General features: G+C 41.0%; 2 protein-coding genes across 8 annotated transcripts in view; both read left to right on the top strand.

The window, feature by feature from the left end:
- The window catches only part of LOC117326600 (cadherin EGF LAG seven-pass G-type receptor 1-like), a 73,452-nt gene that overhangs the window by 4,861 nt on the left and 56,089 nt on the right, over positions 1-12,502 (top strand). For all 7 annotated transcript variants that reach the window (XM_033883391.1, XM_033883384.1, XM_033883369.1 and 4 more), the window contains exons 2-3: positions 11,593-11,809; positions 12,085-12,207. In XM_033883391.1, coding sequence (XP_033739282.1) covers positions 11,683-11,809; positions 12,085-12,207 — 250 coding nt within the window. In that variant the 5' untranslated portion in view covers positions 11,593-11,682. The remainder of the gene's footprint in view (positions 1-11,592; positions 11,810-12,084; positions 12,208-12,502) is intronic.
- Positions 1,752-3,785, top strand: LOC117331867. The gene is made up of 3 exons (XM_033890853.1): positions 1,752-1,890; positions 2,066-2,580; positions 3,435-3,785. The coding sequence occupies exons 1-3, from the start codon at positions 1,752-1,754 to the stop codon at positions 3,783-3,785; spliced, it is 1,005 nt and encodes a 334-aa protein (XP_033746744.1).

Below are 12,502 nucleotides of genomic sequence, written 5' to 3'. Positions count from 1 at the left end.
CGTGCGTTTCAACTGAAAGGAGTTCAATGCTTAATGTCATTTCATCATTGTCTTCATTACCAGTACGTCACAATACTGGTATGTACTGTTGTCTAATACAGAACCTTGTTTGGTGTTACAATAATTGTAGTCTTTGATATGATGTTTACATCTTTTGGGGTAATTTTATTCTTTTTTTTTCACGTCATGGGTTTATAAATATCAAATGAAAATAAAGACGGCTCACCTGTCAATTATAGTGAGCTCCAGGAGAACTCCATGTAATTATAAACCCCTAAAATAGCCACGAAAGCACATTGTGCTCCCCACACCAATCCGTCAAATTCATCCGGCTGAGCATTCATGTGCCCTGCCGTCACAAGTTAATCAATGCTGGTAGCGACATCTATCGTAATTGTGTGTACACACGTCCTAATGAATCGGTCTGATATCAATTAATACAAAATTAGTTTAATTGAGTGATTTGCTGATGGATAGGACTACTATGTATCGGCCATCGTAATTTGATGTTGATGAACTTCTACAATTGGATTATCAGGAATCAACACGCCAGCACGGGCAAGAGAAAGTGGCGCGGAGAATAAAATCTATATGTACAAAATGTATAGGTCTTTTCTCTCAAGAAAATACATTAAATGGATCCGGGCGAACTGAGCCACTTGTATGTAGTGCCACTGTATTAACTGATTGTAGGTCACGGTATCTAACGGTGGTCGTCTTGAAACTTCAAAAACAATGCCATACACAACTCTTGAGACAGTGAAGTTCGGACCAGGGTCAAATGATATATATAGTTGTATGGTGTGAACTGGTAGCGAGTTGATGGTAGTATTGTCCGAGTTTGTCTACTCGCACAAGGTCACGTGAGGACTAAATGGAGATGAAACACACATGGAAGGTTGATTTGATTTGGACACAAATAGTAACTTCGGCGTCACGATCGAGAAAGATAAGAAAACATTAGAGCCTAATTTGTACAAAGCGATCTGGAACAGGTTTATATGTCTCGCTTACTGAAATAAAGACATGAGACTCGGCGTGCAAGTAGAACTTATAACAATGTGTTGTGCTAGTCTGAGGAACACTGAGGGTAACGCGAGGTCTGAGGTAGAAGGTGAGGATAACTCAGGGTCTGAACTAGACTTTAGGAAAATAAAACATCTTATTATATAGTAAAGATAAGGCAACGCAAGGTCTGGTGTAGACTGGGTAATACTAGGTCTGAGGTAGACTGTGAGGGCAACACATTTCTAAAGTAGGCTGTGAGGTTAGCACAAGGTCTGACAGAGATTACGAGGGTAGTTCAAGGTCTGAAGTAGACTACATGGGTACAACGTCTGAAATAGACTGTGAGGGTAACAACATGTGTGACGTTGACTGTGAGGGTAACAAAATGTGTGACGTTGACTGTGAGGGTAACAAAATGTGTGACGTTGGCTGTGAGGGTAACAAAAGGTATGACGTTGGCTGTGAGGGTAACAAAAGGTATGACGTTGGCTGTGAGGGTAACAAAAGGTATGACGTTGGCTGTGAGGGTAACAAAAGTTGTGACGTTGGCTGTGAGGGTAACACGAGGTCTGAAGTAGAGTGTAAGGGTAGGACAAACTCTGGAGTAGACATGGAAGTAATACGAGGACTGAAGTAGACTGTTATGGCAACACAAGGTCTGAAAGAGACTGAAGGTAGCACAAGGTCTAAAGTAGACTATGAAGGTAGCACACGTTCTGAGATAGATAGGCTGTGAGGGCAAAATGAATTCTGAAGTAGGTTGTGAGGACAACACAAGGTCTGAAGTAGACTGTGAGGACAACACAAGGTCTGATGTAGGCTGTGAGGACAACACAAGGTCTGGTGTAGGCTGTGAGGACAACACAAGGTCTGATGTAGGCTGTGAGACAACACGAGGTCTGATGTAGGCTGTGAGGACAACACGAGGTCTGATGTAGGCTGTGAGGACAACACGAGGTCTGATGTAGACTGTGAGGACAACACAAGGTCTGATGTAGGCTGTGAGACAACACGAGGTCTGGTGTAGGCTGTGAGGACAACACAAGGTCTGGTGTAGGCTGTGAGGACAACACAAGGTCTGATGTAGGCTGTGAGGACAACACAAGGTATGATGTTGGCTGTGAGGACAACACGAGGTCTGAAGTAGACTGTGAGGACAACACAAGGTCTGATGTTGGCTGTGAGGACAACACAAGGTCTGGTGTAGGCTGTGAGGACAACACAAGGTCTGAAGTAGACTGTGAGGACAACACGAGGTCTGATGTAGGCTGTGAGGACGACACAATGTCTGGTGTAGGCTGTGAGGACAACACAAGGTCTGAAGTAAAGTTTGAGAGTAATACAATGTCTGGAGTGGATTGTGAGAGTATTACAATGTCTGAAGTAGACTGTGAGAGTATTACAATGTCTGAAGTGGATTGTGAGAGTATTACAATGTCTGAAGAGGACTGTGAGAGTAAGACAATGTCTGAAGTAGACTGTGAGAGTATTACAATGTCTGAAGTGGATTGTGAGAGTAATACAATGTCTGAAGTAGAATGTGAGAGTAATAAAATGTCTGAAGTAGAATGTGTGAGTAATGCAATGTCTGAAGTGGGCGTTTCCCAGCGAATAGCAAAAGTGATTTGATGACCCTTCTTTATAAACTTTCTGTTTATATGATAAATTGAACGTGTCTTGGCTTGCCCCTTAAGTAACAGCAAGACAAATAAATGTGTTAATGACTCAACGTAATAATATATAGTGTAATATGTAACCTTTGTAGATCGTACGGTTAATAAATGATGTAGCTGTTTATTTACCCGGCGGGATCGATAACCATTTCTTTCTTTTCGAGACAGTGCCCCGATTGCGCGATAGGGACCTAATCGGGCGTACAAGTCGAGGAGAATTTATTTTCATATAAAGTGACTAATCAGTGAGCGAGAGAGGGTCCGGACCGTCTCCAGCAATTTCACTGCGGTACATCGGCGACGTACGTACAAATATCGCTCTTCGCAGTGCTAGTCCCACCTTTATCCAATGAATGGAATCAGTATAATAATGTTAAGTGTTTGGTACATTTACTGTACTTTTATCTAAAGTGTACAGTCATCATGCATATGTACTTCATACATGCATATATACATGTTATCCTGTCCTGGGCGACAGCCAAACTCAGGATACAGTGTCCAGGTAGTTCGACTCTGTCCTGTGCTGGGCGAGAGCCAAACTCAGGACACAGTGTCCAGGTAGTTCGACTCTGTCCTGTCCTGGGCGAGAGCCAAACTCAGGATACAGTGTCCAGGTAGTTCGACTCTGTCCTGTCCTGGGCGAGAGTCAAGCTCAGGACAGTATCCAGGTAGTTTGACTCATTCCTGTGCTGGGCGAGAGCCAAGCTCAGGACAGTATCCAGGTAGTCGACTCTGTCCTGTCCTGGGCGACAGCCAAGCTCAGGACAGTATCCAGGTAGTTCGACTCTGTCCTGTGCTGGGCGAGAGCCAAGTTCAGGACACAATGTCCAGGTAGTTCGACTCTGTCCTGTCCTGGGCGAGAGTCAAGCTCAGGATAGTATCCAGGTAGTTCGACTCAGTCCTGTGCTGGGCGAGAGCCAAGCTCAGGACAGTATCCAGGTAGTTCGACTCATTCCTGTGCTGGGCGAGAGCCAAGCTCAGGACAGTATCCAGGTAGTTCGACTCTGTCCTGTCCTGGGCGAGAGCCAAGCTCAGGACAGTATCCAGGTAGTCGACTCTGTCCTGTCCTGGGCGACAGCCAAGCTCAGGACAGTATCCAGGTAGTTCGACTCTGTCCTGTGCTGGGCGAGAGCCAAACTCAGGACAGTGTCCAGGTAGTTTGACTCTGTCCTGTGCTGGGCGAGAGCCAAGTTCAGGACACAATGTCCAGGTAGTTCGACTCTGTCCTGTCCTGGGCGACAGCCAAGCTCAGGATAGTATCCAGGTAGTCGACTCTGTCCTGTCCTGGGCGAGAGCCAAACTCAGGACAGTGTCCAGGTAGTTCGACTCAGTCCTGTGCTGGGCGAGAGCCATACTCACGACAGTGTCCAGGTAGTTCGACTCTGTCCTGTCCTGGGCGAGAGCCAAGCTCAGGACAGTTTCCAGGTAGTTCGACCCTGTCCTGTCCTGGGCTCTCTCCCGGGACAGGATAACATGTACATAGGCATTTATGAAGTACAGATATATGATGATTGTACGCTTTAAATAAAAGTACAGTAAATGTACCAAAAAAACATTACGTTACTACGTGATATAGTAGTGTAATAAGTAAAATTGATTAATATATAAACTGCCTGACCCTTGCATTTACCTGGTCAAAGTGCTCATGGACACTAATATTGATTTACTTACGTAATTACCGACCCTTTGACCTTTGTATGTGTTTAGAATCGGCTGGTTAGTTATTTCCCTATAAGATCATGTATACTAGTTTGATGTAATAGATTTGAAAAGTTTAATATAGTACGCGCCAGCAGAATTGTACGTGTTAGCAGAATTGACCTGCTTACATGTGTATTTAGTTGACTACCCAGAGTCCCTCCTGGACACTGTAATGTATGATGTTTGTACATTTTTAAATAAAAGTACAGCAAAATAATGTTACTATATTATATCAGACCGTCCGTCCAGAATGCATAGTTCGTCTATCTCTGGAAAAACACGACCCTGTGCTCATACGGCGGTTTACTACAGTGGTTACACGTCCGACACGCTACAGTGATTTTATGTCCGACCCGCTGCTATGTTTGCACGTCCGACACGCTACGGTGTTAACACGTCCAACACGCTACAGTGTTTACACGTCCGACACGCTACAGTGTTACACGTCCAACACGCTACATTGTTTACACGTCCAACACGCTACCGTGTTTACACGTCCGACACGCTACAGTGTTTACACGTCCGACACGCTACAGTGTTTACACGTCCGACAGCTACAGTATTTACACGTCCAACACGCTATAGTGTTTACACGTCCGACACGCTACAGTGTTTACACGTCCGACACGCTACAGTGTTTACACGTCCGACACGCTACAGTGTTATACGTCGACACGCTACAGTGTTTACACGTCTGGCACACCATAGTGGTTACACGTCCAACATGCTACAGTGTTTACACGTCCGAGACGCCACAGTATTAACACGTCCTACACGCTAGTGTTTACACGTCCGACACGCTACAGTGTTATACGTCGACACGCTACAGTGTTTACACGTCCGACACGCTAGTGTTTACACGTCCAACACGCTATAGTGTTTACACGTCCGACCCGCTATAGTGTTTACACGTCCGACACGCTAGTGTTTACACGTCCGACACGCTATAGTGTTTACACGTCCGACCCGCTAGTGTTTACACGTCCGACAATCTAGTGTTTACACGTCCGACAATCTAGTGTTATACGTTCGACACGCTTCATTGTTTACACGTCACAGTGTTGATACATGTACGTTCAACACGCTTCGGTGTTTTCACGTCATACAAGATAGTGTTTACACGTGTATCAGTTCTATACGTTAGAGAAACCGACGCCATGTACACTTCTTGCGAAAAGGATTCGTGCGACATGATGCAGTGTTTGCACGGTATACATTCTGCTCATAGCGTTTACACCTTTCGATATTCACGCGACACACTGCAAGAATATTTTGCAAAGTAACACATAAACAGAAAGAACTTGGTTAACAAGACAATGTATTTTTTAGTATTTACCGAAATCCCTGTCCATTTACGTGTGATGTAAGACGTGTCACTTCAGTATCGTTTTGATCATATGAATAATTTATTTCATTTTTTGTCTTTGCGCTGATGCATGGTTTCTCTTTTCGTTGTGTCTTTAATAAGGCAGTTACCGAGCGCGTGATTGTGAGTGCCTTCAGAGTGACGGACGCGCTTAAACTACCGATAAATACCGGCTTACTCCTGATATCCCAGTATTACATTAGCCGTGTGCCTGGTTACACCGATGTCTTCATTATAATGACATGCGTTCGAGATATTAGCGATATCTTGCATGCGGATTCTTGTTTATCTAGCGAATTTGAAAACACAAATTGCACAATATATCATTGTAAATCTCCTAGAATTCCAAGCTGATGGTAAAGGCAGGCGAGTCGGCTGTCATTATTAAGCCGATGGTGTTGCCTTGTTTATAGACCTAGAAGTGTAACATATGGAAATGAAACTTACGGTCAGCACACTAGAACTCAAATGATGTTGACAATACATTCAAGCCAGTTGACACATCATTACATCTTTCTGTAAAAAAATGTTATCTGAAATGTGTGAAAGGATAGTAATTGAGACAACAACTGACTATATTACTTATCCATGTCGAACTCACAATAGCTCTCTGAATGTGTGGACGGACGAGTACTTGAGACAACAATGGACTACATTGTTAGTCCATGTCAAACTCACAATAGCTCTCTGAATGCGTGAACGGACGAGTACTTGAGACAACAATGGACTACATTGTTAGTCCATGTCAAACTCACAATAGCTCTCTGAATGTGTGGACGGACGAGTACTTGAGACAACAATGGACTACATTGTTAGTCCATGTCAAACTCACAATAGCTCTCTGAATGCGTGAACGGACGAGTACTTGAGACAACAATGGACTACATTGTTAGTCCATGTCAAACTCACAATAGCTCTCTGAATGTGTGGACGGACGAGTACTTGAGACAACAATGGACTACATTGTTAGTCCATGTCAAACTCTGATGAAGCCTTTACAATGATTGATGGTGAGATATGACCTGAAGAGAAGCAATATGTTGCCCTATACTCGGGGAAGTAATTGTTTTTTATGACATTAGATGATAGAACGCATTGTTCACTTGATTACTCTCACAAGCTAGTGTTATTTGAGTACGTGTTGCATTTGAAACAACATCGCCGTTTGTCATTAGTTATAACTCACGGAAGCCTACCGGGCGCGTGAAAAGGCGCCTATATCTAGATTGTTTCAAATAGACGCACGCACACAAACAAACTTTGCTTGATATGAAATATATGAGTTAACCCGTAAGTCTGCCCCACAGACAGAGAAAAGCTAGGCTAATTGTTATTCGGGACAATAGTATCTGTGTAATATCTGTTACACAGATACTCGGCGGAATTGTTAGATTATGGCACCAGGATACTTTCTTCACGGTTTTTTTTCATGATTCAGCGAAACTCGTCATTGTATGTGTGATGTATGTGTGACGAAAGATTCCATCATTTTATGTGATGATATATTCATTATCATATGTGTGATGATAGATTCCATCATTGTATGTGTGATGATATATTCCATCATTATATGTGATGATAGATTCCATCGTTATATGTGTGATGATAGATTCCATCATTGTATGTGTGATGATATATTCCATCGTTATATATGTGATGATATATTCCATCATTGTATGTGTGATGATATATTCCATCATTGTATGTGTGATGATAGATTCCACCATTGTATGTGTGATGATAGATTCCATCATTGTATGTGTGATGATAGATTCCATCATTATATGTGTGATGATAGATTCCATCATTATATGTGTGATGATAGATTCCATCATTGTATGTGTGATGATAGATTCCACCATTGTATGTGTGATGATAGATTCCATCGTTATATGTGTGATGATAGATTCCATCATTGTATGTGTGATGATAGATTCCATCATTGTATGTGTGATGATAGATTCCACCATTGTATGTGTGATGATAGATTCCACCATTGTATGTGTGATGATAGATTCCACCATTATATGTGTGATGATAGATTCCATCATTGTATGTGTGATGATAGATTCCATCGTTATATGTGTGATGATATATTCCATCGTTATATGTGTGATGATAAATTCCATCATTGTATGTGATGATAGATTCCATCATTATATGCGATGATAGATTCCATCATTGTATGTAATGATAGATTCCATCATTATATGTGTGATGATATATTTCATCATTATATGTGTGATTAATAGAATCTTTCCCTACCTTGAGGGTGTGACAGAGAAATCTCAACCTGAGGGGGAGATTCTTGAATGTCCAACCCGAGGCTTGCCGAGGGTTTGGAAATTCAAGAATCTCCCCCGAAGGTTGAGATTTCTTTGTTACACCCTCAAGGTAGGGAATGATTATTTTTCTCCCACCTCTTTTCTTTATGTGCTTTCCCATCGGCGATCTCCGTCTGTTTGTAAACAAGTACACATGTCAAAAAAACCGCGGGAAATATGCACACATTTCCATTCATCCATTTCACGTGGGGTGACGTCACTCACTCATCACTGTCCGACTCGGAGTAAATCACACGAGGTCGCTTTGAAATCGACTTTGTGTTGTCATTATGGCTGTGGAAATGGATGTTAAATGTTCCCCCACTGATTGTGGATCCATAAAACACCGATCTTGTGACATCGGACGGAGTTGGGCACAAGGAAATGCTGTTGTGCGAATTTTTTACTTGTGACAGTTGAACAATTTTGTCGCGATCGGTGCAGGTAGGTGCACTTGCTCTCAGTTTCAGTTGTAGGCCTACAGTTGGGGGATTCATTTGTATTTGAAAGAATGGCAGACATTTTTTGTTTTTGGAAACTGTTCAGTTGTCTGTAGTTGTTTAGAGACTGGGGATTTTTGTATTATTGTGTACACAATTTGTTTGTTGACGTAGCAGACGACGTAATGTAAACAAAAAAAGTAGTTCCGGTAGTACTTCCGGTGAAGAAAGTGAGCGCGTGCAATCTGTCACACTCTAGGGTATGACAGATTGCACGCGCTAAAAAAGACAGAGAAATCTTGTACACTCAAAACGGGAGACAAATCAGTGAAAGGTGGGAGAAGATATATTCCATCATTATATGTGTGATGATAGATTCCATCATTATATGTGATGATAGATTCAATCGTTATATGTGTGATGATAGATTCCACCATTGTATGTGTGATGGTAGATTCCATCATTGTATGTGTGATGATATATTCCACCATTGTATGTGTGATGATAGATTCCATCATTATATGTGTGATGATATATTCCATCATTATATGTGTGATGATAGATTCCATCGTTATATGTGTGATGATAGATTCTATCGTTATATGTGTGATGATAGATTCCACCATTGTATGTGTGATGGTAGATTCCATCATTGTATGTGTGATGATAGATTCCATCATTATATGTGTGATGATATATTCCATCATTATATGTGTGATGATAGATTCCATCGTTATATGTGTGATGATAGATTCCATCGTTATATGTGTGATGATAGATTCCATCATTGTATGTGTGATGATAGATTCCATCATTGTATGTGTGATGATAGATTCCACCATTGTATGTGTGATGATAGATTCCATCATTGTATGTGTGATGATAGATTCCATCATTATATGTGTGATGATAGATTCCATCGTTATATGTGATGATAGATTCCATCATTGTATGTGTGATGATAGATTCCATCTTATAAGTGTGATGATATATTCCATCATTGTATGTGATGATAGATTCCATCATTATATCATATATGTGTGATGATAGATTCCATCATTATATGTGTGATGATAGATTCAATGGTTGTATGTGTGATGATAGATTCCATCATTGTATGTGTGATGATAGATTCCATCATTGTATGTGTGATGATATATTCCATCATTGTATGTGATGATAGATTCCATCATTGTACGTGATGATAGATTCCATCATTGTATGTGATGATAGATTCCATCATTATATGTGTGATGATATATTCCATCATTGTATGTGTGATGATATATTCCATCATTGTAACAGTATGTGTGATGATAGATTCCATCATTGTATGTGTGATGATATATTCCATCATTATATGTGTGATGATAGATTCCATCGTTATATGTGTGATGATAGATTCCATCATTATATCATATATGTGTGATGATATATTCCATCATTATATGTGTGATGATAGATTCCATCATTATATGTGATGATAGATTCCATCATTATATGTGTGATGATAGATTCCATCATTATATGTGTGATGATATATTCCATCATTGTATGTGTGATGATAGATTCCATCATTATATGTGTGATGATAAATTCCATCATTATATGTGTGATGATAGATTCCATCGTTATATGTGTGATGATAGATTCCATCATTATATCATATATGTGTGATGATATATTCCATCATTATATGTGTGATGATAGATTCCATCATTATATGTGATGATAGATTCCATCATTATATGTGTGATGATAGATTCCATCGTTATATGTGTGATGATAGATTCCATCGTTATATGTGTGATGATAGATTCCATCATTGTATGTGTGATGATAGATTCAATCGTTATATGTGTGATGATAAATTCCATCATTATATGTGTGATGATAGATTCCATCATTGTATGTGTGATGATAGATTCCATCATTGTAAGTACCCATAATGGAACCCAACATTCACCATATATCAAACATATATGTTCTCCCTTTATGGAGGCCAACATTCACCATATATCAAGCATATATGTTTTCCCTTTATGGAGGCTAGCATTCATCATACACATACGTCCGATGCCGACTGCGTTCATACTACTGTGTATGTGGTCAACACAATCTATGTTTAAGTCTTATATGCGTCGCATTGAAATTGGCGGCGTCATATCCATTTCCCGTCTTGTTTTAATGTGTTCATCTGATAGAACCCCCAAAATATTCACCATCGAGATTAATAAGAGAGGTATTGACACAAATGTACCGTGATGCATAAATGCTGATTCTTTCTTAGCATAAAAGATTCTTTATATTTTTTTCTGGTATCGTTCTACGTCAACGATTTATTTTTGATATTTATATTTTTAGATGAATAAGAAAACAAAGACAACAATAAGTAAGTGTATATTAAATGTCAGTCGAGAGTTGGTCAATGTATCAAAGAAATGAGGATTTGCTAGATTTTGTTGATAACGCTCTAGATTTTGTTGATAACGCCCTAGATTTTGTTGATAACGCCCTAGATTTTGTTGATAACGCCCTAGATTTTGTTGATAACGCTCTAGATTTTGTTGAGAATTTCAACATTCAATTTTTACGTTTTCAATATGACACTTAAAACAGTCCCACGAATCCTTTTCTCAAGGTGTATATATGACATTGGTATTTTACGAATAACAATGATTTCCCTCAAATTGATATCTGATTTTGATTTTGCTGAGAAGCTGGTCTCTGGCCATAATGAATAGAAAGTGTAATTTGGTCGACGGCAACGTGACATGTAATAGGTGGTTATCGTCACAAATAACCGTCAGACATACTACCGGAAATCAACTCTAGTGAATTGACGAGCGTCACATACCGCGTCTGGACCCGCCCTGTGTCTCTGGTGTGTCTGGAGCGTAGAACATACCAAATCTCTGTAGGGTATAATACTCATTCTGATGGTCGTGAGCCCGGGGCTTCACAAAGGTAATAACTGCTGTATACAGATTGGCGTACAACTGACGGACAGACGGTAGGGCCTCGGTATGGAGGGGGATCAATACAGTTTCTAATCTCTCACACGCCACTCTCTTCCTCAGATAAACATCAACCTTCGCAGCAGCCAGCACCTGCTCTGCTGTTCCCAGTTGACGACGACGGCGGCGGGGGCGACGACGAAGAATGGCGCGATGACCTATGGGCGGAGATTCGGTTACTTTGAGAGGGTGGCAGGGGCATTCTGTGGAGTTGGACTAGGAATCACAATCCTATGTGGGCTTGGCTTGTCCTGTGTGGGCAGACATGGCGTCTCGGCTGGTAAGTAAATATGTACGTCCGATCGAACGCGTCTGCTCCAATGCATACATGTACAGTGTACGTCCGTACGCGATCTGTCTGCTCGAAACCAATGCGGTCGTAACGACACATATCTGCATCCACATTGATTACGAGCTATTTGACTGTTTAAAATTGTCAGGTTGTGACTTCGAAAACGGATACCAAAGCTGATTTTAATACCCGCAATGGAACCAAAGTACGTATACCTTCCATAAGATTCCTCAGTCTGGTAAACACCTGTCTATATATTGTAGCCACCGATTTCGCCTCCGCCTGTCATACGTCCTACTATAATACTCCCGAGTGTATAGACCACCCGGACGGCTATGGATGCGAGTGTGGCTCCGGCTTCCACTGGAACACAGAGAAGTGCATGTGTAAGTATGGACGGACAGGGCTGTCAATCTGAATGTTTAAAGTGAAGGGTTTCTTTTCTGTAGACTCGTACCACCTCAAGAATATCATATTATGCACATCAACAATATTTTCACTTGGTATTTGCTAGGCCATTTCTATTTGGCCGTTCAGATTTGTTAGTTGTCTTCTGAAATTGCTAGATGAAACAGGTCATCTGAAAGCCCTGACCATTAATTAATCTGTTTAAAGAACTGTATATTTTGCGGACATGATCATGTACTTGGTATTTTGATGTATATGGAAATGTTATGCTGT

This window comes from Pecten maximus, chromosome 1 (genome assembly GCF_902652985.1).
Source record: "Pecten maximus chromosome 1, xPecMax1.1, whole genome shotgun sequence".
In the NCBI taxonomy this organism is placed as follows: Eukaryota; Metazoa; Mollusca; class Bivalvia; order Pectinida; family Pectinidae; genus Pecten; species Pecten maximus.
The sequence above is the reverse complement of the archived record's forward strand: the minus strand, read 5'-3'. Positions and strand labels throughout refer to the sequence as shown.